Source organism: Brachionichthys hirsutus, chromosome 6 (genome assembly GCF_040956055.1).
Source record: "Brachionichthys hirsutus isolate HB-005 chromosome 6, CSIRO-AGI_Bhir_v1, whole genome shotgun sequence".
In the NCBI taxonomy this organism is placed as follows: Eukaryota; Metazoa; Chordata; class Actinopteri; order Lophiiformes; family Brachionichthyidae; genus Brachionichthys; species Brachionichthys hirsutus.
Window position 1 is genome coordinate 5,711,744 of NC_090902.1, and position 26,523 is coordinate 5,738,266.

General features: G+C 40.6%; 4 protein-coding genes across 5 annotated transcripts; 3 read left to right on the top strand and 1 right to left on the bottom strand.

The window, feature by feature from the left end:
- Positions 1–1,220: 1,220 nt before the first annotated feature.
- rab41 (RAB41, member RAS oncogene family) lies at positions 1,221–6,176 on the top strand. Of its 2 annotated transcripts, none has more exons than XM_068740231.1 (8): positions 1,221–1,372; positions 2,414–2,472; positions 2,604–2,657; positions 2,925–3,030; positions 3,942–4,053; positions 4,451–4,544; positions 5,795–5,861; positions 6,096–6,176. In XM_068740231.1, the coding sequence occupies exons 1-8, from the start codon at positions 1,294–1,296 to the stop codon at positions 6,158–6,160; spliced, it is 636 nt and encodes a 211-aa protein (XP_068596332.1). In that variant the 5' UTR covers positions 1,221–1,293; the 3' UTR covers positions 6,161–6,176. The 2 variants fall into 2 exon arrangements, with proteins under 2 accessions (XP_068596332.1, XP_068596333.1); XM_068740232.1 differs by lacking the exon at positions 2,925–3,030 and adding an exon at positions 3,529–3,634.
- Positions 6,177–8,732: 2,556 nt separating this feature from the next.
- stard14 (START domain containing 14) lies at positions 8,733–12,436 on the top strand. Its single transcript, XM_068740266.1, has 6 exons — positions 8,733–8,919; positions 8,996–9,143; positions 10,051–10,154; positions 10,282–10,399; positions 10,488–10,540; positions 12,229–12,436. Exons 1-6 carry the CDS (start codon positions 8,749–8,751, stop codon positions 12,433–12,435), a joined length of 801 nt encoding a protein of 266 aa, XP_068596367.1. The 5' UTR covers positions 8,733–8,748; the 3' UTR covers position 12,436.
- A 2,202-nt stretch (positions 12,437–14,638) lies between these two features.
- On the bottom strand, positions 14,639–17,221 carry pdzd11 (PDZ domain containing 11). Its single transcript, XM_068740706.1, has 6 exons — positions 17,192–17,221; positions 16,648–16,745; positions 16,337–16,477; positions 16,110–16,208; positions 15,356–15,416; positions 14,639–14,673 (listed from the first exon to the last, which is right to left on the bottom strand). Exons 2-6 carry the CDS (start codon positions 16,738–16,740, stop codon positions 14,639–14,641), a joined length of 429 nt encoding a protein of 142 aa, XP_068596807.1. The 5' UTR covers positions 16,741–16,745; positions 17,192–17,221.
- Positions 17,222–18,751: 1,530 nt separating this feature from the next.
- gdpd2 (glycerophosphodiester phosphodiesterase domain containing 2) lies at positions 18,752–25,215 on the top strand. Its single transcript, XM_068740432.1, has 16 exons — positions 18,752–18,830; positions 19,937–20,175; positions 20,825–20,928; positions 21,070–21,163; positions 21,351–21,410; positions 21,512–21,610; positions 21,724–21,817; positions 22,120–22,268; positions 22,459–22,541; positions 22,784–22,943; positions 23,032–23,238; positions 23,331–23,476; positions 23,836–23,983; positions 24,111–24,193; positions 24,274–24,302; positions 24,644–25,215. The coding sequence occupies exons 2-16, from the start codon at positions 20,089–20,091 to the stop codon at positions 24,715–24,717; spliced, it is 1,617 nt and encodes a 538-aa protein (XP_068596533.1). The 5' UTR covers positions 18,752–18,830; positions 19,937–20,088; the 3' UTR covers positions 24,718–25,215.
- Positions 25,216–26,523: the final 1,308 nt, after the last annotated feature.

A 26,523-nucleotide genomic window follows, 5' to 3' on the forward strand; every position in this document is an offset into this window, starting at 1 on the left:
ACTCAGCAAAATGTAGCAAAAATGTACAAACTGCTAACCACAGTCCTGAGCAGCTTACATGTCTATCAAATGCATTACCTAAAAGTCTAAACATGTAGAAAAGTGCCCTGTAAAAGTCCTCCCTGTCTTTCCCCTCTTTCTCTTCTTGGGGTATTTAAGAAGACCGGTGGCAAAGGATGTCAGTGGCCTCCACAATATAGTCATTACAGTGCACTAAACTGGGTTTAGGGAGGAGTACATTTTCTAAGTAGCTCTTCCAACTCCCAGAAATAACTTCCAAACTCATGTAACTTTCCTCCTTGCTTTTCTGTTCTGGCTTCAGATTGCCCAGTACTTTCAGAAAAGAGACTTTGTGGATAATGTGGAAGTTGGTGTGTGGCAGAGTTCCTGTTACATCTTCAATTTAGCACAGATAAAATAAGTGTCATTGTTAAATCTAATGGCTTTATTGGTTTTTCCTCTCATTTGCAGATGGTGTTATTAAAGTAGACCCCACTCTCCTCACAGGAGTCAAGGAAAAAAGAAGATGCAGGGAATAATTGTTTTATAAATTGTATTATAATATCACTGTTACAGACTTTGTGCATCCCTTTACATTCTGTCTTTCATTTCAGAATATAATTAGCACCGCGTCTCACAACAACAGGTGTGAAATATTGCTTTGAATAGTTGATTTGAGTCACTGCTCCGAATTATTAGGCAGAATATTATATAAATTAAGTTCATACAAATGTTGTATAATATGTATTAAGTTTTGTGGCTTTCACTGGCTCCCAAACCATTGATTTTAGAGACCCTTCCTCTTTGTTTTATCTCTACATGCTCCCGATGTGCATTATGGTATCTCTTTACATCATTGTGCAGATGACACACAGAGCTGTATTTACCAGTCAACCCCACCCCACTCAGTTTGTAGAACACTCACATTAATATAAACTAGATCTTATTTAACTTCCACAACTTTACCTCTAATGAAATGTACATTATTGTTATTGACCCCCAGCCTGTCGGATGAAAATGCTCGCAGCTACATTTGTGTAACCTACCTGCTGCAATATTTCTGAATTTTGAGCAAAAATTAGTTCAACAAATACGAGAAACTGCAACAACAATAAATCAGTACACGCTAATATGTGTTAGTTCTTGTATTCTGCCTCTTGGTGGCGCTGTTTTGCGTTGAAGCCAACAATAGGGCTGCTCGTGCGGCGTGAAGATACACTTGCTCCTCTCTGCTCTTGACATTACGTCGTTAGCCAAGTCAGCTAGTTAGCTGTTTATTTTTTTTTTAACAAAATGACAACAACGACCGGCGGCGGAGAGTTTGGGAATCCTCTCCGAAAGTTCAAGCTCGTGTTTCTGGGCGAACAGAGCGGTGAGAGCAATGTTTGAATCGAGTATTCATTTAGTCGTTTGGAAGTTGCTAAGCTAAAAGTTGCTAAATGCCTTCTCCTGCAAGATGCTAGTGGCTTGCTAAAGTTACTGGACGTCAACGGCCTTTGATGATTAAATGCGATATTGATTTTTTTCTACCACTATTAATAACGCATTGACGAGAGCGTAAACCGAAGGGAATAACGTTTGTTTGACTCGTGATGATGTCATTGCAATGCTAGCTAATTCACTAAGCTAGCAACGATGAATTCCTCTTTTCATTATATTCCACTCGCCGGTTCGTAACATTAGCGATTGTTGTGCAAGTAAACGTTTATGTAGTTACACATTACGGCTATGTCGCAGCTCCGCTGTGGTTACGTGTTTGCGATGCATCAAACTAATGCCAAAATCCAGCTAACTGTATTAGCTTGCTGTTTCTAGCTAGCTGCAAGCTGCAAGCTGAGTGAAACAAAATAGCAAAATCTTAGTTAATATCGGCGTTCTGTAATCATGTCGGTACATTCAATCATTCGGGGGTTTAATAACGTTTGCTTCCAAGCGTCAGGCTCTGAATACACAGAGGGAATTAATTTTAACCCTTATTTGTTAGTGCAGTGATATTCATGTCAGTGGTTGTTAGCTTCTCATGCTAGCGCCGTACTGAGCCACGTCGGCCAGTTTGATTCAGACGAGTCGGCCTTTCCCTGACTTGGGATTTGTCCTTAATGCCCGCGGTTGAAAGATGTCTCATTAACATGTTCTCAATAAAAATAAAAATAAACTTAGTGTGAGAAAGTTAAAAGCGTTGTCATTTTCCAAATTGTGAGGCTCCGCCCACAGTGCCAGCTCACCGTGTTGGGCTCGGCCGTCCTCCAGAAATGTGTTTTATTTATTTATTTTAATTTTATTTGCTGCCACTGAGTCATCTTGTTGTTGTTTTTCTACCAATCCTACAAAATTTGCATTTATATATAATTGGATATTGTGGAGAATGCTCTTCAGTTACATAGATTCAAAATGTGTGTGTGTCTCTGTTCAGTTGGAAAGACGTCGCTCATCACCAGGTTTATGTACGACAGTTTCGACAACACTTATCAGGTAATAATCACATTTATTTTTTGCTCAGAATAATATGGCTGCTGTTCACAGTTCCATTCTTAGTTTTTCGTCGATATACTGCACAGCTGCAATGGAAGCATCATTTGTCTAATTACATTATTGTGTTACAGGCAACAATTGGCATTGACTTTTTGTCAAAAACGATGTACTTAGAAGATCGTACGGTAAGCCCTGCATATTTTATTGTTATTCCCATCATTCCCAACGGCGTAGTTTTACATTTAGAAAAGCTTTGTGCATGCACGTAGTAGCCATCATTTATTCCTCTTATACATCTTCGCAGTTCGTTTTTACATTATTAGAATTTTAACCTTCATTTTCCCAGATGTGAGCGTGTTTTAAGTTCCCATCGTTCTTTCAAGTTTTTGTTTTCCTTCCATCCCCTGGCTGGGTCATGCTATGCCCCGTATTCATTTCACTGCTGGCCATAGATTCGGCTGCAGCTCTGGGATACAGCCGGACAGGAACGTTTCCGCAGCCTCATCCCCAGCTACATACGAGACTCAGCTGCTGCTGTGGTGGTTTATGACATAGCCAGTAGGTATCATGGCCCCGGGCCTCACCTGCGTGTCCTTCACTTACCGGCACTCTGGGCAAAGCAAGAACATTTACTAGCCAGGAGAACCCCATTGAAAAGTAGGATTGGGACGCATTTAGATGCTGTTTCCATTAATACAAAAAAAAAGAAGAAGCATTTGACGAGGGGGTGTCTGTGCTACCTAAATGCTCTTACGTTTGAGCCTCATCAAAGGAATAAGAAAAACATCTTTGCCACCGCATAGGCCGATCTCCCCTAACAGTCTAAGTGCAGGTTCAGTGAGGCCTCTTTTTACACGCCCTCTTTGCATGATGGTCATCTTAAATCCTGCTGTGAACGACTCTTCCCCTTTTCCACAGAAAACGAGCCGTTTTCTTCTCTTTGGCCCGCCCTGCAGTTCCCTTACATGCTGTCTTTTTCTGAGCTTCCTTGTTCTGCCTGTTGCCTCTTTATCTCTAACTCCTTCACCCTTTCTTCCTCTCCGCTCCCATCTTCAGGTTCGGCTCCAGCTTTGGGATACTGCTGGGCAGGAGCGTTTTCGTAGCCTAATTCCCAGCTACATCCGTGACTCTACCATTGCTGTGGTTGTTTATGACATCACCAGTGAGTCAGGGCTGAACTCTAACCCTTCTGTATAACCCTTCTATAGCAATTTGAAGGGAACATCTTTCATTTCTACTTAATACCTGCCAGATAATAATCTTCAGAATTCCTCAGAAGTATATTTTCTTTCTTCAAGATTTGCTTCTTGATTCTTTTTGCTTACTTACATGTTTATTGTACAATAAATACTCTGCCTTTGTAATGAAGAGTAAAACTACTCGAGCAAAGTACCAAATAGTTAGTTTTTGAGGCTACATGTGGCTAATGTGTACGTTTATTTTTTTTATGCTTGTGCTTTCCTACACAGATCTTAATTCATTCCAGCAAACCTCAAAGTGGATTGATGACGTGAGAACAGAGAGAGGAAGTGATGTCATTATAATGCTTGTTGGAAACAAAACAGACTTGGCAGATAAAAGGTACATGATTTTGCAAGATGTATGAAAGATTATCTTTTTAGAATATTGATACGTAATCGACTATAATTAGAAAATGAGTATCATTATGTATTAGAGTACATAATAAACTACGCCAATGCCTGGAGTCCCACCTTTCTTCCCTGGTGCATCTCATCCAGTTTTGACGATCATTCCTCTTCGTATACTCCAGCAATATGATTTAGCTTTTTTTTATATATATCTATGATTTCATCATATTTATTTCTGTTTTGCATTTTTTTTCTTTGTTACAATTTGTTTTGCGCCCCTTCCTGCTGTGTTCTTTCCACATCATTTTCATTTATTTATTTTTGTGTGTGTTTCCCTCAACACCCCCACTACACAACCTCCCCCCCTTCCTTTCCTGGGACCATGGCAGGCAGGTTTCTGTTGAGGCGGCAGAGAGGAAAGCTCGTGAGCTCAGTGTGATGTACATAGAGACCAGCGCCAAGGCTGGCTATAACGTCAAACAGGTTGGTGTCCAGCAGCAGCTAGCAAACAGCCCTGACAGTCGTGATGTCCTTTAGCTGAGGGAGGCCGCCGTCTAGCGTGAACAGCCCCTCCATATATATGGATCAGTGTGGCTGTTGAATGAATGCCTTTTTTCCTGCTGCTTCGTCGCTGCTTCTCTCCCTTCGTCTTCCTCTCTGCCTGTTCGTGTTATGACTAAACTAACATCTCACGTTTTTCACTCAGAACGATATTCTGTGTTGAACTCTCTCCTTTCCTTTCTTACCTTTTTGACCTATCCTCTCTGTTTTCCTTTACCTATCTGTCTGTTCGTCCACCACCACCCCCCGCCCCCTCCCCCCTGCTTTTGCCTTGAGCAGACAGATCACCACGGAGGGGGGCGAGCAGAGAGCTAAGGAACTGAATGTCATGTTCATTGAAACCAGCGCAAAGACTGGCTACAATGTCAAACAGGTAGTGAATCTGCTCTACCTTGTCTGTCGCCTGCCCGTAACCCTTTCAGTCTTTTTCCCCTTCTGATGACATCACAACCTCTTTCTCAACAGAAAGGGTTTTAGTCCCCCCCCCCCCCCCCCCCCACACACACACACTTGTTTCAATTTGACTTCTATAGTACTTTACTTGGTCTGCACAGGTTCGTTGCAGAGATGTTATGTTTTCTGACTTTCCATCCGATTCACTCAAACCGGCAGCTTTCGATGAGTTTTTGAATGAAACAGATTTTATTTCTCCAGGCGGTTGTCACGGCAACCTCCACTTCTGTTCTCTCCAGCCACCAGTTACATTTGCATCTGTATGTCTGTGTTTACTGCATTTTGTTTTTGCTTGATTTGGTGTACACTTCTTAGGCGTGAGTAGGAATGTCTGCTAGTTTTCACTTTGTGACTATTATTGATGCCCATTGTCAATAATTAACAGTACAGGAGGGCGATATGACCATAAATAGAGAGAGAAGCTGTATGAAGTGTTTCCACTGGCCTCTGCTTTAGTTTATACTGAGCTAATGATCCATTTTAATATTACTGATTGTAATTTTTGGGGGGCAATAGAGAAAGTTGCTGCACAGGATTGTACTTTAGACAAATAATTTATTCGCTGTATATGAATATGAAAATAAAATGACTGACTGTGATAAAAGATTAAATCAAAGTCCCCCCTCATGGGACAGCGTTTGGCTTAGTAGCTCATCCCGTTCTGACTCCTTCAAATGAGCACAACCCTTAAGTTAAACCCTTCTGACTTTGTTTCATAGCTGTTCCGTCGTGTCGCTGCCGCGTTGCCTGGGATGGACAGCGCTCCAGAGAAAAGCAAAGAGGACAGTATCCTATTTAAAAATGATTCCTTTAACAGAAATTGGTGCCATCCCGTGCTTGTGTCGCGCTGTTTTTGCTGTGGCTTTAATCATGCGTTAGCAGGGATTCTGGCAAGCTAGTACCCAAAGCCTCCCTGGTTTACGCTCCAGAAGGGAGAGATCAAGTGTTCTGTGAATTGGCAGCCAGAAAATACTGGCGTGAAATGTGCAAACTCATTGGTTCTTAACGAAATCTCGTCAGTGATCGACATCAAGCTGGAGAAGCAGCCAGAGATGACTGTCACCGAGAGCAGCTGCTCCTGCTAGTGCAGCTCAACCTCCCCAAGCCCGTCGCCCCCCACCAACAGCTTGTCTCTCAGTGGCCAAATCACCCCACCCTTGGCAGATCGCCGTCGGAACGGAGGAACTGTCTTTTGTTCTTTTTTTTTTTTTACCCATTTCAAATCTGACTTTTCAGAGTAACCGTGTGGATGTGCATTACTGTATTAAACTGATTATTGGGTGGGGGGGGGGGGGGGGTGTTAAAAGCAAACATTTAAACAAAATGTTATTTAAACATGTTCAGATTATCATCCAGTTGCATGGCATTATATCGGATTGCAGACTGACGTGCTTAGCCGCTCATGAGTTATTGCACGGTTGGGACTTTTAGTGCTGTTACTCTTGTCATTATTGTAAAGTAAAACTGCTCATTGTATTTTAATTGTTTATTTTAAATTGGGAGTTTTCCTAAACCGTTCTATTTCTGACTATTATTTCTCCACTTTGTTACTTTTATTTTGAATAGACAAGATATTTATCGATAATAACCCTGATGTTACCACATAATGCTCAAACTGACCCCTTTTCAGTGAAGGTGGTCCTTTAGGCTTGAAGGGCAAAAGGCAGCGGTGCCAGTAGGTAAAATAAAACTGGTGCAGAGCGAGGAAATGAAAGTAATATTTATTCAAAGGGTCCTCATCCCATAATCTGCGGTATGGCTGCTAACCTGAAGAATATTAACTATCTTTCCAATGTTTCAAATTAGCTGTGCACATGCTAACATCTCGGAGGAGGAGGAGGAGGAGTTTTCTGTTACTAGTTTTCAAAACATGCTGGTAAAAATAAAAATCAATATTTAGTTTCTTCAGGCCGATGGAAAAGTTGCCACCTCTACGTTATGGCGTAACCATTCATCAATAATTTGTCTTGTGTCGATTACAATATTGTGAGAACATGCAGCATGCTCACCGTGCAGGATTTATGGATAAGAACACAGATGCCTTGCTCGTTTATTCACCAACGTTGTGCACCGAATCAAGCCACAATATTGTTTAATATAAGAGGAGCTGACCGGTTCGTGGCTTCACAAGTTTTGTTTTGTCGAGCTGGTAGAGAAGAGTTTGTCCTCCTATACAGCTAACGCTTACTAACACCCTCGCTGTAAAAAGTGCAGGAAAGGTAGTTGCAGTGTCCTTCGCTGTGTTCGTATTGCCTGTGTAGGACTGTTGGTTTTATGTGTTTAATTTATTTCATAGCTTGGACATATAACATTTAATGCTTAACCAAAAGATGCTGACGCGCATGTATAAAGTTTATTTTATTTATTGTTTGCGTGTCTGCTGGGATGCCACCTAGACAACATTCAGGCCCCAGTAATTGTCTTTGCCGTCACGCTGCTAGAAGTAACTTTCTGCAGAGTTTGGCCAGTAGATTCGAAAGTAATGGCTGCACACTTTAAGGACACGCACAGTTTAACATGAACTCACTTAGCAACAACAAAAGGCACCGGTCGCTTGCTGTAGCTTGTTTAGAAATATTAAATTTGAGTATTTAATTGCGTCAAAAAAAGCAAAATTTTCAAGCGAAAAGCTCCTCTATTGCTTGTCACTGACTAAATATTCAGCTTTGTGCTCTTCTGAATTGTGTCTGTCCATTTGGAATATGCTGTCTATTCGTGTTTAGCCACATTTGTGTGAATAATGTACTATTACTATCTGATGTATAAAAAGGAGAGTTAAGAAAACACAGGTTTAGGCCTACCACATGAAATAAAATGATTATTTCACCAAACTTGTCACGGCTGTGATGTCTTTATTTTAAGGAACGGCCACAGTACAGAATGTTTGGGATCAGCACTGTGGAACTTTCAGAACTCTCTCAAGTCAAATGCTGTGGATAAACAAAAGATTAAAACTCCTGTTAATCAACGCTGTCTAATCGATATTGTGCAACATTAACCCCTGGGGTAATTATGTGAAGCTGCATGGAGGCCTTACATCATCGGCATGAAACGTTACAACAGAGAGGTGTGATGAAGGATTGCAGAACGCAAGCAGCCGCGCTGATGTTTGGACTAAATATCTTAGAACAGAATTTAAAAAAAAGAAACTTTTTTATATATATATATTAGTTATACATGCACTTTAAATACACAAGATTCTTCATTACAACCAGGATCGAGAAGATGAACTTTAGATTGAATCAGAGATCATGTAGATTTCAGGGAAGAATTCAGGTTTAGATCATTAACATCTCACTGATTAATTATTAGATCGCTTCTATTGTTTCACTCGATAGTCCCGATGACCCGCAGGATTCATCACCGGCTGATCGATGCGCGTCCCCAAAGCGGCTCATCGGTCACGTGTCCGACACTAAATCCACGGCACCGCTCTCTTTCTCAACTAGTAAGGAGGAATACTAGTACTACAGGTACTACTACCTGCTGGTCGAAGCTTCAGGGAGGAGGAACAACTTTTTCACGCACCTGAGCGTGACGTCAGAGGGAGAGGCGTTTGAAGGAATGGTAAAAATCCCGCTGGACCTGATTGGTGATAAAACCTGAACGTACTCTCGGAAGACGGAGCCCAACCGGTCAAACGCGCCTCGGGGAAGAGAGCAGGTTGTCTAAGATGGCGTTTCCTGCGACTATTTTGCCCGACGATTGTGTTTTCAGTGATTTCAAACAACAGTGTCTATCGACGGAGAATTGGAGCAAGAAATACGACAGCCGTGGCATGCAGGTGTGGGCTGAAGTTCCGTCAAAGAAGGGGAATCACGGCAATCAGGTCCACAAGATCAAGGTGCGTCAACCCCCCCCCCCCCGGCTGTCCTCTGTCCGGACGTCTTCACTTTAAACACTTTATATGTCTGTTACAGTGCAGAATGACAATTGAAGATGTGCCGGCAGCCACCATGTACGACGTTATTCAGGACGGCCAGTACCGGAGGGAGTGGGACCGCAACATGCTGGAGAGCTACGACATCGCTCGGCTGTCCGACACCGCTGACGTGGGCTATTACGCCTGTGAGGGACTCCTTTAGATCCGCTTTGACTCGCTTTTATTTTGCACGGTGCTTCGTTAGAATGTGGGCACGTTAAAGTTTAACATTGTTCAATGTTGTTGTTGTTTTTTTCGTTTTTTATCATTGATTTACATCAGGTGCGTTTAATCGGATTAAAAAAACTGATCGGAATAATAATGCTTCATGTACACACCCTAATCTAATTAGTTTGACCCAATCAAGATCAATCCGATCAATATTCTATCCCGATTTATGATCCGGGCGCATGAAAACACTTATTCCGATGTTTCGGTACAAGCCGTCCTTACTGCGCATGTCTGTGACGTCATCTACACGCGCTTCTGTTATTCTCGGAAGCTAGTTGAAGCAGAGCGAGCGAAAGACACAAACTGGTCAATATCTGAGACAAACATGTTTCCGGAGACATAAGAGGAGGAAAGTAACAACGCAAACGGGGAAAACGCGAGAAATAATGCTGACGTTTCAGGCAGAAAAGCGCGGAGCCATGTTTTGTTTACAACGGAAGTCGCTATGGCTTCTTCTTCTACTATTTCCGGTTTATTTGGTATAAATTCCACATGTCAAAATATTTCTTTCCGATCGAAAGTGTGATGCATGAACACGCAAGTCCTAATCGGATCAATATTTTTAGGGTCCATGAACACAGTGCATCCGATCACAAGTTTCCTCTGAAACTATGTAAACGTAGCCAATTGAGACTTTCCATCCATCCAGTCACTTTCTAAGGTGTTATTCTGTTTATCCTTTATCCTTTTTCTTTTTTTTTACCGCTGAGGACTTACAGGCTCTCGCTCCACCCATTTATTTATTGTCATAACAGGTTGAGTTGTCACTTGTGGCGAATTTAAGTAATGAAAAGTTATTTTGTTCTTTCTTTTTACAAACAGGGAAATGTCCAAGTCCAATCAAAAATAGAGATGTGGTGACGCTGCGGTCGTGGCAGAAGACTGATGAAGAATACATCATCGTTAACTTCTCTGTCAAACACTCGGTGCGCCGCCTCCTCCTCCTCCTCCTCCTCCTCCTCCTCTTCCTCACGCGTGGCTCTGAGAGGCCTCTTCTACAGCGCTCTGGTATAAAGTCAGTTCTCATGATTCTGTAAACCCATTCATTTACAGAAACACCCCCCTAAGACCGACCTTGTGAGGGCGGTTTCCATCCTTACTGGTTACTACGTCAAGTCCACGGGACCGAATGCCTGTATTTTTACTTACCTTTCACAAGCTGACCCTAAAGGTGAGCTCATAACCGGGGCTCTTGTTTGTGTTCACACAGAGTTGTTGTTTTCCTTTTTGGGTTTTAAAAGTTTATCTCTTTCCTATAGGTTCTATTCCAAAGCCTGTGGTAAACGCTTTCTCTCGAATTGTCGCTCCAAAGGTATGTAGATGAACTCTTTTCAGCTAAAGTTCCTATGTCATGTCTTGTCAGAATAGCTCTTCAAGTGTTAAAAGTTCAAATATCCATGGCACGGAGTGTGTGTTCAGAGGTGAATTTAGGCGTGTAAACGGAGTGAGGGTTTCATGTGTCTTAAAAGGACAATGGTAACCATAGAAACCCAATTTAAGGACCTGTTCTTGCAAGCTTGCTGACAAAGAGTGTCACAGCTTTAGCTGCTTTTGCTTTCTCTGTCCCAGGAGAACTCGTTCCACAAGGTTCCAGGTTCCGCCCAGATGGAAACTGTTTATAGCCAAGTGTGTGTGAGAGAGAGTCTCACATTGAGAGACACGTTCCTTCAACTAAACGGAGATATTGACCTTCATCGAGATTTGTAAACAATAAATCATTATCAGGTAGTGACGAATATTTTCAGAAAAACAGCCTAATATAATCCTGAATTGTCAGGGAATGAATAAACTATAATTACAAAATGGCAAAATATGAGTACAAAGTACATAATTTAAAAATGCATGAAGGAATTCATAAAGGAATTTAAAAGGCATTAAAAACAGACATAACTGGATTTGCCTATAAAATGAATAGATCCTATTTTAGACCTTTTAAAAAAGATAATAGCCTCCCTTTACAATTTAGATTTCCATTTCCTTGTTAGTTTACTATTTACTATTGTTCGTATTTTTAACCTTCCCATCACAGTAAAGGCATTATTACACTAGTAAAATTAAGATCAGAAGTTAATTGATTTTTTTTTTTAAACAAACTTAAGTCGAACAGAGAAGCTGTGTCGGTGGAATAAAACGCTAAACCTGTGTGAGCATGGTCGCGTCGCCTGACGGTCCCACTGGGCATTTTTAAGACTACGCTATCACCTTAGAGTTGTCTCATATCTCAGCCCTCTTGTACAGAACTAAAAGATAAGATCTCTTGATCTAAATTTCCTTTGGAATGAGGAGATGCAACGCCTGCCTCTATTTTTGAAAAGGTGTGAGGAAGTGCAGAGTCCCATATGAGACTCAGGAAGTCACCCCCTCAGTCTATCGCTGGTAAAATCAATACCAATGTAGATGTACTTTATTGTGTATAAAATTCTTAAATTAAATGTAATGTCGTGGACAACATTAATAATGACTCATAAACCGTTAATGTTCAGAATCTTCTTCTCTGGTATTTAAAATATTATTCACAATCTTTATTGCCACCTACAGGCCATTTGTGATAATTTATTTTATGAAACATCAGAAAACAAATCTTCCTTTGTTTTCTGATATTCAGTATTGTTGACTGCATAAACAAGTATTGGTAAAATATCCAGATCTGTGGACAATACCTGAATCTAAGTGTGAAAGTGTTGAAAACAAGTGTTTTGTCATTTAATGTGCCAATTATAAAATAAAACATCCGCGAAAGAAGTAAAAAAAAAAAAAGTGCTGATTATCAAACTAGCCACAGTTATGCATTTAATCTTTAGTTTATTAACTATGTCGGTCAGTTAAACTGAAGAGCCCCAGAGATTTGAAGTCTATCTTAAATAGGTCTGGACTTTTTGGCTGCTTACAACACAGTCTGTTACGCAATATCCTTTGAGCAGCTTTATCTTCTGCTTGGACTGTACACGAAGGTGTGGTGCGACCTTCACCGTCAGATAACCGTGTGTCCCCTTTGTCCAGGTGCTGAAGTGCGTACACGCTGCCGGCCAGAGCTACCCAGCGTGGAAAAGGGACAATTCCCCCGACCACAAGCCCTGGTTGTACCCCCCACAGAGCACTCTACCAACGATGGATCCCGCAGAACTGTCCATACAGAGAGCAGACTCGCTAGAAAACGTGGATGAAGATAACGACAAGGATGCAAATGATGACGAAGACAGCAGTTAAACTGCATCAAGTTGACGGGGGGGGGGGGGGGGGGTCTAAATATGGTCACAAATTTAAGCAGTTCTTGAGAACTCGAACTCTTATTTATCCAGCGTTTCTAAACGGGTGTGCCTTATTGGACGAGCAGGATCATGATGTGTTTACAACTGTCTTTTCAGACATTTACATTGAGTCCTCTGGCCTTTTTTTTTTTTTTTTTATTGCGCATTTTAAAACGGTTCCATCACACAAGTGGCTGTGAATGGAAAGCACGCTGCTGGGGGTGAATTAATTTGACAGGATTTTTAGACCTTCATTTTCCTCAAACTGTACTAGAAACTGTTTTGACTTAATACTATTATTCTGCTTTGATTGAGCTGGACGCACAAATAGTGTGTTTTGTTACGCTAACGGTTGTGTTAATGGGTCGGCATGGAACCTGCTATGTTGAAGGCTCTGGGTTTGTGCTGCATCAACTTGAACACGTTTTTTTGGTTTTATCAATGCAAAAGAAAAGCACATCAGTGCTTGCCAATGATCAACATATTTGTAAAGCATTAGTTAATGTTTAGCCACGATTAGCGAGCAGTAATGTGGTTTCTATCTTGTGTGAGACAGGCTTTGAAGATTCATTCTATTTATTCACATGTGCAGTCGTGTGATCTGAAGTTTTCTGAGAATGAAAATCCAGTTTGTTAGCACACAAAGTGCAAATATGCAGTTTATTTTGCCAGCTGAAGGATTAGAAAGACACGTTTTACTATATTTATTTAAAGTTGCTATGAGCTACATGAGAACATGGAGAAAAGACCAGTGAATAGAATGAAAGGTTTTTGTTTCCTGACTTATTGAATAAAACCTCACAATGTTAATGTACTTCGTTATCACTGTCACTGAATTCCTCCAGCGATGACGAGTCTCAAGCGAAACCAACACTTCCCGGGAGAGTCTAACAAATTCCACTGCTTAAACCAGAACATTCGAGTCAATTCCTAACCCTGGTTCAGGTTTTTCAAGTTACAAAGACGTCACCAGGTTTCAACAGCTTTCTTTGTTAGCATCTCGTTCTTTCTGGAAAAACCAGATGGGATTAGCAGAGTAAAACAAAAATGTCAGTGCGGATATGTCTGTACGTTGGTCTCCAGTAATGCTTAAAATAAGACGTACAAGCTTAAACACCAACAGCGGGTTGTTGGCAGATCTATTTATGAAGAGTTTATCATTTGGCTCATTGACAGCGACATAATTGAAGTCATGTTTGGGTTTCAAACGTAGTCGGAAATGTATTACAAACAATTTATCTCTACAGTCACATTTGTATAAAATATTTTTTTTAAAGATCTTTAGTTCATTCACAGTGAGATTTAGATAAACCATAACCTTATTATCATTTCCTCATATGTACCATCTTGTCGTTATCAGTGTATACTAAAAGCTGAGTCACATGTATATTTTCATTCTTCTATTTACAGTATATAAACAGGTAAAGAAATGCAGTCAAATACAACACGGCTTTGATAAATCCTCCTCCCTTCATGGAAGTTTTTTTTTTTGCAGTTTTTTACAGTGTTACATAATGAACGGTCTTTCAGGAGGCTTCATGTAGCACGTCTGATCTCTAGTCAATCCTTATTCATTTAAAATGAGTGGGCAAAATATAACATTTATATATTGATATGCAGCTGAAAGGAAAAGCCAACAGCGAAATCTTTACGGCTAATGCTTTAAAACAGCTTCAGTTAAAAGTGAACATGCTGATGCACGGCTTTAGCTTTATCCGTACCGAAAGAATATCGTCTCGTCTTTACATCAGTGTCACGAAGCAAACGTGTACAACACACTGCTCTTAAGAAAAACTTTTTTTTTTTTTTTGCTTTGACATCTAATTAGGGCTCGAGTGAAAGTAACCAGATGCCGATTATGTCTGAATGACCACAAAATATGTATTTGACATGACTTCCTATGCAAACTGTCTCCTTCCTTGACATTCTGTGAAGACATCCAGACGGAGCAGGTCAGGGAGAACCTGAATGAGTGAAAGATGGAACCGAGTTTGTGACAGAGTGTATGCTGTCCTTACATGGCGGAGTCTCCCAGTGACACAGCAGTCATCTTGAAGCAGAGACAGAATGGAAGCCAGTCTGTAGGAGGAGAATAATGACGTGTCAGTCCACATCTTTGTCCTTCTCTCTCTCTCTCTCTCTCTCTCTCTCTCTGCTGCCACCTAGTGTACAGTCCTCTCCTTCTGCCTCTGGTAATCTGATAAATAGAAAAGAGAAAAATGTTAAATGATGAATGGAATTTTGTTTAAAAATTCTCCTGCCAGAATAACATAATTCAGTGGAGGCATTAGCTTTAGATATGCAATTTAAAAAAATGATTAATCTCACTTTAAATATAAATAAGTAATTGTCATTATTTTTAATTTACGAGTTAAGTTCTTATTTACATCTTAAATCAGTTTTTATTTTTTATTTTATTGGGTCTTTATCAAAGAAGAATCTGGAGAATATGACATGTAGGCCGAACAGAACTACAACTCTTCATTTATAATTTATGGTTGTGGTTTTTACTGCAACGCAACATAAAGGTCACAACCTCAGTTTACTCCGTGCTGATTTCTTAAGCATGAAGACAAAAAAAAAACTGGTTACAAACACTGGCATAAAAGATCAACTGTATTCACATACATTAGCTATTAGAGGGTGGAAAAAACAGTGACTCCATTAGTTGGAACAAAGGTTTAACTTTATGCCAATTAAATAAACACAGTTGCTATTCTGCAAAATAGTTCATGTCCTACCGTAAAAGATTTCTCAGTCATTATTTTACCCGAATGCTTTTCACAAGTACCGGTATGTAGGAAATGAGGACAGTGCCAGCTTATTTTAAAGATTTGCAGACTGTCCTCATGCTTCTGATTTTGAAGAGTGGCACTTACTGTAAGGAAAGAAGCGAACTCTCATTAGTATTTCTCGTGCAGTCTTCAGAATCTCTACGGCCTGAAGAGGAAGAAGAAACTTTACGCAAAACATAAAACGTCTCTGATCATTAAAATGCTGACATTCTTTTGGTGCTGCTCTTGTTGGCGCACTATATTTTAATAATAGGGACAAGAAAAGATCTGCAGCGCTGACAGTGACTCAATTGACTGGAGACCACAGGATGGTATCGTGACATACTTTCTATTATAAATATTATTGTGTTGTATTAAAAGAAAAAGTCGTATCAGTAAGGCTTTGACCATGTAATTTCCAGATACATCTCCAAATTTCTTTAAGAATTAAAATGTTAAAATACTTAAACTAAATATGTATACATTTCTGTGGTACTACATATCCGCAAATGCTGCTTTTTCTCAACTTGCTTCGAATACAGTGAAGATGACAGAACAACCAACCAAATATGTGAATCTTTAAGTAACGTTACTGGAAACAAGTTGAAATAAAGTTAACATTTCTTTTCATGGTAGTAATCCCACAGATGGAAACTGCATTATAATACATTTATTAAAATAACTACGAGGACCTAAGTTGCGAGTGTCTGTGTGGGAGAGAACCCACACAGACACAGCGAGAACATGCGAACTCCTCACAGAAAGGCCCCCCAAGCTGGATTTGAACCTGTGACCTTCTTGCTGAGGCAACAGCGCTATCCGCTGTGCCACCGTGGTGTAAAATAATGCTCTGACTCACTCTTGAGTGTTCTATGTCTTGGAAGTCAACCTCATTTACAGAAAGAACCTGGTCTCCCTCTTGGAGCCCTGCTTTGTGGGCATCTGAGTCTGGGATGACCTGGCAAGAAAAATAAAACGCATGCTGGAAATTAAAATATGAACATTTCGGAGGGGGAAACAATTCATCAGCAGCACATCAATGAAGTATGTGCCATACCAAACACTGGGGCACCACAACATACACACCTTGGATATAAAAATGCCTAACTGTGATGCCTTTCCCCCCCGGATGTTGAAGCCAAGCTGCGCTCCTGGAGGTTTCTTCAACACAATGGAGCGTGGCAGAAACTGAGTGAGTTCGTTGTTATAGTCGGGGTGATGAACTCGCTAAAAAAAACAAAGAAAAACAAGGCCTGAACACATCACACGGATTCACGAATGTGAGATTGACTCTTCTTACAACTGGAAGCTGAAATTTACAGTGTATCTGAAATAAAAATGAGGACTGAATAATTATGCTTATTATATGGGTTTCAGTATCAAGAGTCGTTCCAAACCTCCTGAGCAGGTATCCATGCTGGTGGGTTTTCATAAGAAGGCAGGAAGACAACTGGGAGCTGGTAATCATCGTAGGGAATTTTTTGATCCATTGTGTCTTAGAAAGACCAAAAATACAAAGTAATTAATTGTGAAAGCCGTTTTTTACAGTGTAATAAACTAGCCCTGTGAGTAAAGCAGTGTTAGTTTGCGTGTTATCACTTAGCGTTCAAGTCACCCTAGCCCACCCCCCCAGAGACGAGCCCGTTTTAATGTTAAACCTGCCGATATAATGCACTCTTTGATATAAATGTAAATATACTAATAAATACTATTTCTGAATTACGCGAGTCGTTCTTTAGCCGACAGTACACGATTTTACACTACACCAGCTAACGCCTTCTAGCTAGCAAAACAGCTAACTCCGAAGAGTTGTGCTCTCTTCAGCAGATAATTATTGAGTAGCATTCCAAAAAAATGTATCTGAAGTACAAAAATCCCAGTTCTATCAAATATGTGCATAAAAACACAAAATTACAGCGTTATAATGGATAATTGTCGCACCTGTAACTCTGGAAAGCAAGTCGTTAGCACTTTTCCTAACGTTTAATGAAAAGTGCGTTATCGCCATCTACCGGCGTGGATGAGTTACAACAACATCCCTTCTTTTGAGTTTAATCGCATTTTGCGACCATCGATTTCCATTTTTCTTGAAGTAGCATTTGCGACAATTGTTGCTTTGTCACATTTTCCCCATTAGATGGTAGACAAAAGATATATGTGTCTTTGTGGGTTCTCTTCAGTGAGCGAACATCTGTTTTGAACTCAAATGCAGATCAGCATCAATCTTTGCTATTGCCTGAACTTGCTCTTCCTAATTCAGCCTCTTCCTTAATGCTTCTTTTGTTGTTATCTTCACTTCGTCTGTTGCACCACATCTCGTCTTAACAGTCCCGCTACACACTTTCCTTCTCTGTACTTAGCACATTCATTTTTTTTCTATGAACACCCTATCCACACAACCAAATTTCTGACATACTTCATTTATGCAATGATATTTACTTTCTCCCTCCTGAGATGAACCACGGACTGGCCAATAATAACTTTAGCTAATGTTGGTTGTCAGTAGGGAACCCTTTCTGTTTCACAAGGCTTGATATGATTAATATTATAGCCAATATCCAAATGCATTTGGTTCTATCTATATTATGGGCTTTTATAAAAACTGACCACAGATTCCTTGTTTGCTGTGGCGGCAAGAGGTTTTCTGAAAATGAGACAAAATAGAATACTTCAAATATTTATTCATCAAATTTCAAACATTGGTTGAACAACACCTTAAAGTGAAGTAAAGGCTTCCGGCGTGTTTGTGTGTGTTTGTGTGTGTTTCCCGTTGGCCAGAGGAATGTTTAAACAGAGCGGAGTGTGGAAATCTAGGACAGAACATTTCAGGTCATCCTGATTTGTCAAGAGGCAAGTGAGGTAAAAAAAAAAAAAGAAAAAAAAGAAAAAAAAATCCATATATGGACGGTCATGTATATAACTGAGACTGAACATTAAAACGATACAACAATAAATTTAACATTAAAATAAAATATGAATTTCACACTTGCCACATGATATATTATGGGCTTTTTACTGCAAGAACAACTGAGCACATTTTCCTTGTTTGCTTCATTCAACCCGTTGCAGGTGTAGTGCAGTATAAAGTTCGATCTGGTGTGGTAAACATGAAGTGATTGGGTTCTGCGTTTCTGTCGGGGCGGGTCTTCGCCCCATCAGCTGGCGGGAGGACCGCACTGTCATTCATTTCACTGAGAGTCGAGCTGATGGTGGTTTATCCTAAGAAACCGACTTCAGCGTGAGTACAAGTACAGAACTTAACTTTGCAGCGTTCACAGAAAGACAGACAGACAGACAGATAGATAGATAGATAGAGAGATAGATAGATAGATAGATAGATAGATAGATAGATAGATAGATAGATAGATAGATAGATAGATAGATAGATAGATAGATAGATAGATAGATCGATAGATAGATAGATAAGGTTAGTATTAATTAAAGATAATGTGAATGTTTTCAATTGACACTTTCTCCTCTTTGTCAGCTCTGGTGAGAACATTTCATTGCATTCCGTTTTGACTCCAGTTTGTGATTCCAGTAAAGCGATATGATCACTGCGACTGAGAAAGTTGGCAAGGTGAGTTGGTATCTTATCTTTAAATCTGTCTCCCAATGCTAGTATGAGTTTTCATTATATCCTTCAGCTGCATGCATTTAATTTGAGCGTGGTAATCTAGCGCTGCCTCCAGCGGTGTGGTATTATGTTTGGCTGGGGCACAATAAAGGTCTCTCTTCTAAAGCCTCCAACCGTAAACAAGTGCTTAATGTTGTTTGATTGAAATCGGGACAGACGTGTCACTTTCTTTTGTCTTCTTGTCGACAGCTTGGTGGCTCACATTTATTATCGTTATTACTCAACCGTCGGCTCGGTTTTAGACTTTGTGGTAATTTATCCGTTCATGTAGTGAAACAACCTGTCATGTGTTTCTCCTCAGTGACAGTTAGACCTGTCCGTACATGCTTGTGTTAGACAATGGCCTGCTTGACGGTGGGGTGTCATTTTATTCTGTATCTTGCACAGATTGTGATGGTTAAGTTTCACATTGACCATGGACTTGATTTGCTTGATGCACCAACCCTGACCCAAATTAACTCTCTGGGCGAGAAGTCTACTGGAAAAAAAACCCCAAAATATCATGGCCAGGTCATAAAGATAGTTTTCATGTAACAGGAACCCATATTGCTCATTGTGATTCTGTGGGAGGAGTGGGGACTGGTTTTTTTTCTTTTTAAACATGAATGCAATCTGCACAACTGTAAAATTATGTGCCCAAACATGCACACTAAGCTCCTGCTGTGATCTTATTCCAGGCATCTGCGCACCAGCATGATAATATTACGCAATCTTATAAACTCCTGCTCATCCTCACTCCTGTATTATTCATTCAACACATTCTCTGTGCATGGTTGTGCCAGTCACTGTGGCTGTTTGTGCTGCAAATGCTGAATAGTGCTGCTTCGCTCTCAGGACGGTCTGTGCACTGCTCTCAATGCCCCATGGTGTTGGCCATTGTAAGCACTGGGAGTAGCTGTACCCCCCCCCCCCCCCATTGCACACGGGCTCTTTTCAGGGGGTTACTGAGTGGGGATTGCCTTAATAGTCAAAGAAGCCCCCCCACCAGCCATCCTACTTCTGGGTTTTTTTGGTCACAGCCATTTGTTTTTTCCTCCTGCGCTCCACAGGTTTCGGGTGAATGAGGTCAGGTCTCATCTCGGTATCTAGAGAAAGCGTTGCCTGTGCTCCCTGCATCCTTCTTCAGTCCGCGTGTATCAGATGGCCAGATTGCAGTGCGCTGCATTTGTAATCTCCATATTGTGAATGAGCAGGGGAAACGATGTCTCACGGCGATGGCTGCTGCAGAGTTTGCTGCATTGGCTTCTACAGCTGCCACTGGAATCAATCCAGTAACAATCAGAGAAGAGTGAGTATTTCATTTCATGTTGTTGTATATTTTTTTGACTTCGATGTTTTGTCTGAGAAATTATCCAGTTTGCTTAATCAGATGAAATGTTCCAGTTCGTTGTACTTTCGCTCAGCATGGCCTCGATGATTTCCTTCTTGGTTGACCAACGATTTTGTTCCAATGGTGCTTGATTTAGAAATGTTAAATTATATGGTCAACAAACTTCTTTTTTCTATGTAATTGGTTAAAGTGAATTTCAAAATGAAGTCAATAATTAACCTATTTCCAAAAATTGAAAAAAATATAAAAATCAGGTCATTTGTGTGTGAGGAACAGTAAACTAATTCACAGGTTCAAACAGGGTAGGTATGGAAAAAAGGGGTTGGGGTGTTAGCAGTCTATAATTTTGAAGGTTAGAGATGTGTCGATGGCGGAAGAAAATGAATACTGTTTGTTGACATGGCAAACGCAGGGCCCAAAACCAACTATGTAGAAATGTTGGAATTGTTCCAGAATAGTTTCCCTCAGAACAAAACCCCGTTGTAATCCACGCAAAACACACACATTAGCCAAAAGATCCTGATTATCATCTTAATATCGCTGACTCAACAGTTATGAGGTGTCATAAACTGAAATGTATTCTTCTCGCTTGCTCTTTTCATTGTAGCACGCGTTCTGCTGGTTCCCCTTGGTCACTCTGGTCTCTGTGATCTCACTCTGCTGGATGTACATTTGTCTGGTTACTTACAATGATCAAGATGAGGTTAACTGGTGAGTGATTTCAGACAAACACACACACACACACACACTGACTTGCACAGCGCACACTGAATCTTCTTCAAAAGCCCAGAATTCTCTCTTTACTGTTAACCTTTATTCCCCTAATGTCGCCCTCGATTGTTCCATTATCAGGCAGGGCTTCACGGTTCTGAAGCTGTGGGTGAACTGGTTCATGGTGCTGATCATCATTTCTGCAGTGTTAACCAGCTACTGTGTTCTGCTGCTGGTGAGATGACGGCATTAGTTCTGTATTTACATTTAGTGGTAACGTCTCTGCAGAACTTTCTACCTCCAGGGAGCGCTAGTTGATGTTTAAAAAAAAATCTTGAACCGTGTTTAGCTGTGTAGCACAGAATCAGGCATTATGATGAATTCAAAAATATTTAAAGTCAAAATAACACCATCTTTTGCAGCTCTTCGCACTGGTCCAAGTTGCCTTGCAGGAACCACTCGACTTACATTGGGTCCACAAGGTTTTGTACACGACTAACTGTCCAACTATTTATTTTTTTTACGTTTCCATAGAGATGATTAAAATGAATGAATGTCATATTATTATTTTTTCTGAATTCAGATCTTCTTATTTTTTGGTGTAACACTCATCGCTTTTGGGGTCGCAGGAATCAGCCTCAAATGGCAAAGAGAATGGCCAACCGTTCCCCTCTCCCTCCGGGTACAGTCAGAATCCAGTTCTCAGAGACGATATGCTTACCAATAGTAAAAAAAGCCTGCTCTTGTTCTATGTACATTAAATTCTTTTTGACACTTGTGTCATCCTTCTGACAGGCCACTGGTCCGTTTTTACAGCTTGGTGCTGTTGGGGCGGTGACCCTGCTGAGTCCTTTCGTCTTCAAGGGTTTCCATGGTGCCAAAGAAAAGTGTACGTCTCATATGTAAAGAGTTCTTCTTTCAATATTGGTTGTTGTATTTTAATATCAAATAAAGGCTTGCTTTATTTTGATTTTCTGAACCAAATATCAAATTGGTAAAAAGGCATCATCGGGCAAATGTTAATCTGTTTTATAATTACTTGTAATGCTGTTGCAAGGGGAAACAATCTTTAAAAGTATTAAAATATTCTTTCCCACAGTAAAAATATTCATTCTTTTTTACTCAGTCTTCTGCACAGGCTCTTTGTTGACTCCTGTAGTTGCGTAACAAGCTGCTCTTTGTTTTCTCCAGGGTCTAAGATCCTCATTGCAGTAATATTTGTTGCCGTGTCAGCAGCCATCCTCCTATGTCCCCTGTACATCCAGACTCAGTGTCCCTGTCTGATAGAGGGAGATTTGCCTGAGAAACCAAAGCTCATTGGACACCGAGGTGCACCAATGGTGAGCATCGTATTGTACCTGACAACACCCTGAAGGTACATGACTGACTTGTACAGGAAAAGATGCTCCTGGGTCAACTACAAGCTCAATTAAACACTGTCTTTGGGGTCGTGTGTGTGTGTGTGTGTTCACACAGCTTTAGGGTAGTTTGTGACTGTAAAGCTCGTCTGTCTTTCCTTACTGTGTCCAGCTGGCTCCAGAGAATACCATGATGTCATTTGAGAGGAGCATTGCATGTGGAGTGACGGCCTTTGAGACAGACGTGCAGCTCAGGTATACTGAAAATGGCTTCATGTCGGGGGGGTGACGGATGACGGGGGGGGGGGGGTATTGCACTGATTGACCATTTGCTTTATTCCTTGGTTTCTTGCGTACCACATTAAGGCAGCTAATTATCGTTTACTCTATTAGAACACAATACGCACTGATCTCTGCTGTCTGAAATAAATGCTGTAAATGAAATTGCAGTTGTCTCAGCATCCCTGATGTGAATTTTTACTGCTTTACTGACCCAGTCAAGACAGCGTCCCCTTCTTGATGCATGACCATGACTCCGGGTTCTTGCAAAGAACGACAAATGTTAAAGAGCAGTTCCCTGACAAGGTGTTGAACGACAGCTCCGAGTTTACCTGGGAGGAATTACAGCGTCTCAATGCAGGCGAATGGTTCCTAAACGTGAGAGACACTCTTTCATACATGCTTGTAAAGGTATTCGTGATTTGCGTTTTAGTCATTTTTACAGATTTATTTTCTGCCTCTCCAGACGGACCCTTTCCTTTCAGTGTCCGACCTCTCACAAGAGGAAAGAGAAACGGCCAGGAATCAGACTATTCCTTCCTTACTTCAACTCCTCCTCCTCGCCAAAAACAGCAGCACCTCAGTGATATTTGACTTATATGGTCCGATCAATGAAAATGACATCGAAAACATAGTCGACACTATCTTAGGTTCTGGCATTAACCCTAACCTGGTATGTCCGTTTCAGATACCGCCGACTGAATTTGATAGCGATGATTCGCGATGAACCGTATTTTGTTAAGGTGCACGTTTTCATTGTTACAGGTCCTCTGGCTTCCTCCGGGAAAAAGGGAATATGTGAAGAAGGCTGCTCCGGGCTTCATTCTGGTCTACGATGACAGTGAAATGCTCCAACAGAAAAAGGGAAACCACTTGAATGTAAAGTACAGCTTCAGTCTGGAAGAAATCAGGTAAAATAAATAAATAGGGAATTTGATTTAAATGCATCCCAACCCAGCGGTGCTGATACTGAACTCAAAGAACAACTTGCTGAAGGATGATGCGTTGCAGAAGCAACATGTTGTGAGGGTGCTAAGCCTTTCTTGGCTTTCTTAATGTCTTCTACTTACAAGCAATGTCTGAGCAGCACAAGCGAACTTCATACACATGAACAAAGTTAAAGATGCACGCAAAAAATATTTACTGTTCTGCCCTCCACAGATTCCTGCCTCCTAATATACGACTCACGACTTTGTTTGCGTGCATTATAATCAGTTAAAAAAATACCACTTGTCCCGTATTCACCTCAAACGCTGTCCATACCTGCCAGGAAGCAACGGAGCACGAACGTGACGGTGAACCTGTGGGTGGTTAATGAGCGTTGGCTGTTCTCTCTGCTGTGGTGTGCAGGAGCGAGCTCCGTCACCACCAACTCCTGCCACGTCCTCAGAGACATGGACCAGCCCGACTTGGTCATGGTGAGCAAATACATGCGCATCGCTCATTCTTCTATTCCTTTTCACTGTTTTTTTTCATGTTACATTTTTGCGGTGGCGTTTTCCACAATGTGATGCACGCCTTGACAGAAATGTTTGTGTGTTTCAGGCTCTTCAGACATACAAGATAATATGGATAATAGTAGACATTGCATCTATTGTGATAATGACCGGGCTTTTCTTCTTTCACCGGTAAGCTGAGCAGACACTCTCTGTTGGTGCCGGTTCTCATAAATTGTCGATGGACTCATCCACCCGCTTGTCTTTGTCAGGAGAACACGGCTTCCCTCTCACAGAAAAGGTACTGTGCATTTAGATTTTAATAAATCAACAGCAGACCTGCAGCATTACTATTAAAACCTGAGTGATTCTAAACGTTGCGGACCAAAACCCAAATAACTCCAGGTCACTAACACATAAAGTTACATTTGAAAACAACAGATCTGTTACAGATAAGTGATTATTGATTTGTCAATTATTATTTTTTTTGTCACACTTTTTCCTCATTTGCTTTGGCTCATTTGGTGTAACAGTCTTGAAAATAATCTTATCTATATATCATTAGGAAATTAAATAATTATTCATTAGCATTTATAATTATATTAATGTGTCTGTTTTTATTCTATTTTTTTCACTGCGCAGAGAAACAGCAGCAAAGAAACAACACTTCACCCTGGAATGACAAAGAAAATTCTCCATTTTTACACACTGGGTAGTTTTCCTTCACAAGATCTGACATCTGCCAAAATGCTTTTTTAAAATCTTGATCAGGAAGAAAATAAAATAATGTGAATAACCCTACACTGTAATGTGAATCCATGTAAACAATAGTACAATATTTGTGAGACAGCGCAGGACAGTATGCAATAATAGCACTATGCCACTGGATGGAGCTTTTAGTTTTAGTTGAGCCGGATCTATGGAAACATTGGTATTGGTGTCTGTTAAGACTCTCCTGAATAAGATGTTTTGCTGTGTTTTTGTGTTGTATGTTTTTACTATTGGGTCTAGAGCCTGTAATAAAGTTTATAATATCTTTGACATGGTTTTGATCGTTCTTCTGTTCCTGATTAAATGAAAGCACAAAGCTTTTTCTCTGACAGCATAGACTGTAGCCTTGCACTGATTTTCCTCATGATACTTTGTCAGCTTTTCTTCTGTCACTGTTACCAAACTGTTTTATGATGTCGCCATTTTAGCAAATAAAATGTTGTACTACTACACTGTCCTGTGTCTGCGCATTTAATCTAGATATGCATTTTGTCTAAGTATAACTCTAAGATGCTTCATGATTTGAATGCAATTTTCCTTTAAACTTTGATACTATTACTTTTCAGAGGAAATTAGTATACCTTTTATTTCACCACATTTAATTGGATGCTATAATTACTGCCCACATTGCAGAGAAAGATAGTATAAACATGTGGGCATAAGTACATGACATTAAACAAGGGGTTCACAAACTTTGTGCTTCCTCAGTGCCAGAAATGTGGGACTCCCACTCTGGAGGTGGAAGAAGAATGAACATCACACACACTCAAATGCACAACAGACTTATTTTTAGAATGGTTTGCTACTCATTTTAACAAGTATTTAACAATCATTTTCAAATGATTTCATTTGCAACGATCACCCCTAAATTAAACCACACAGCAGTGTTCAAAATCGATTCAATCAGACCCCATGTTTATGTATCAGTAGTAATAACCCATCTTGCCTGCGTAACGAGTATCCTGTCATTTCTTTCCTATTTAAATACACAATTTGCTAACAATATCTTCTTTAAATATTAGAATAAATGCACCTTAAATTCGTAACAGTATTTATACATTGTAGTATCACTACTTTTATTTTAGTAAACTTGACTTTATACACCACTGAGAAGCACATCAAACCCATTCATCGGCTGCTCTTTGTAATTATCTAGTTATTACAATGGATGGAACGGCGGTATGCGGTGGAGGGTTATCAATTGTAATTGATGTAACACTAATAATGAGACAATTATCATCATACTCTCAATATGAACTCAAAATAAAGAATCAAACAAGACACAACAGAAGCAGATCATCTGCAGTGGCACACATATTTTATATAGAAGCCCGGCGCATACAATACCCACAATGCAACACAGCTCCCGAGAGTTCTACAGGAGACTCGGTGCCGTTATGCTAGTAGCCCCGTGAATGCCTCCTCCGGCCGCTGTCCCTAAGCAGAGATGAGGAGCAGGTTGCCGAGGTCTGGTAAGCTCCCTCCTTCGTAACTCCACAACACCCACACACGCCTCATCGTCAAAAGCTGTAGTCTTCTGCGAAACCAAAGCTGATTCACTGACACACGTGAATGAGCAGACATCGCACAGCTCCCGTTCGGGCCACGCAAGGTTCCACGCAACTTTTTGGGACATGTATTCAGTAAGCTAGCTCTCTCCCGAGACCTGTAAACAGCCCCGAGCCGCTGCTGCGGTTTCCTAGCAGCATTTAAACGCACCACTAGATGGCACGCGACGGAAAAAAATAGGA

What these genes read in the sequence shown, in the direction of transcription:
- rab41 (XM_068740231.1), top strand. Translation starts at nt 1,294, where the DNA reads ATGACAACAACGACCGGCGGCGGAGAGTTTGGGAATCCTCTCCGAAAG. An exon ending in GGTGGTTTATGACATAGCCA is followed by an intron (nt 3,031 to 3,941) that starts GTAGGTATCATG and finishes TTTCCTACACAG; the next exon opens with ATCTTAATTCATTCCAGCAA. An exon ending in ACAGACTTGGCAGATAAAAG is followed by an intron (nt 4,054 to 4,450) that starts GTACATGATTTT and finishes GGACCATGGCAG; the next exon opens with GCAGGTTTCTGTTGAGGCGG.
- stard14 (XM_068740266.1), top strand. Translation starts at nt 8,749, where the DNA reads ATGGCGTTTCCTGCGACTATTTTGCCCGACGATTGTGTTTTCAGTGAT. An exon ending in ACTTCTCTGTCAAACACTCG is followed by an intron (nt 10,155 to 10,281) that starts GTGCGCCGCCTC and finishes ATTCATTTACAG; the next exon opens with AAACACCCCCCTAAGACCGA. An exon ending in CTCGAATTGTCGCTCCAAAG is followed by an intron (nt 10,541 to 12,228) that starts GTATGTAGATGA and finishes CCCTTTGTCCAG; the next exon opens with GTGCTGAAGTGCGTACACGC.
- pdzd11 (XM_068740706.1), bottom strand. Translation starts at nt 16,740, where the DNA reads ATGGATCAAAAAATTCCCTACGATGATTACCAGCTCCCAGTTGTCTTC. An exon ending in CATGGATACCTGCTCAGGAG is followed by an intron (nt 16,478 to 16,647) that starts GTTTGGAACGAC and finishes TGTTTTTTTTAG; the next exon opens with CGAGTTCATCACCCCGACTA. An exon ending in TAGGCATTTTTATATCCAAG is followed by an intron (nt 16,209 to 16,336) that starts GTGTGTATGTTG and finishes TTTTCTTGCCAG; the next exon opens with GTCATCCCAGACTCAGATGC.
- gdpd2 (XM_068740432.1), top strand. Translation starts at nt 20,089, where the DNA reads ATGTCTCACGGCGATGGCTGCTGCAGAGTTTGCTGCATTGGCTTCTAC. An exon ending in GCTACTGTGTTCTGCTGCTG is followed by an intron (nt 21,164 to 21,350) that starts GTGAGATGACGG and finishes CATCTTTTGCAG; the next exon opens with CTCTTCGCACTGGTCCAAGT. An exon ending in CAGGCGAATGGTTCCTAAAC is followed by an intron (nt 22,944 to 23,031) that starts GTGAGAGACACT and finishes CTGCCTCTCCAG; the next exon opens with ACGGACCCTTTCCTTTCAGT.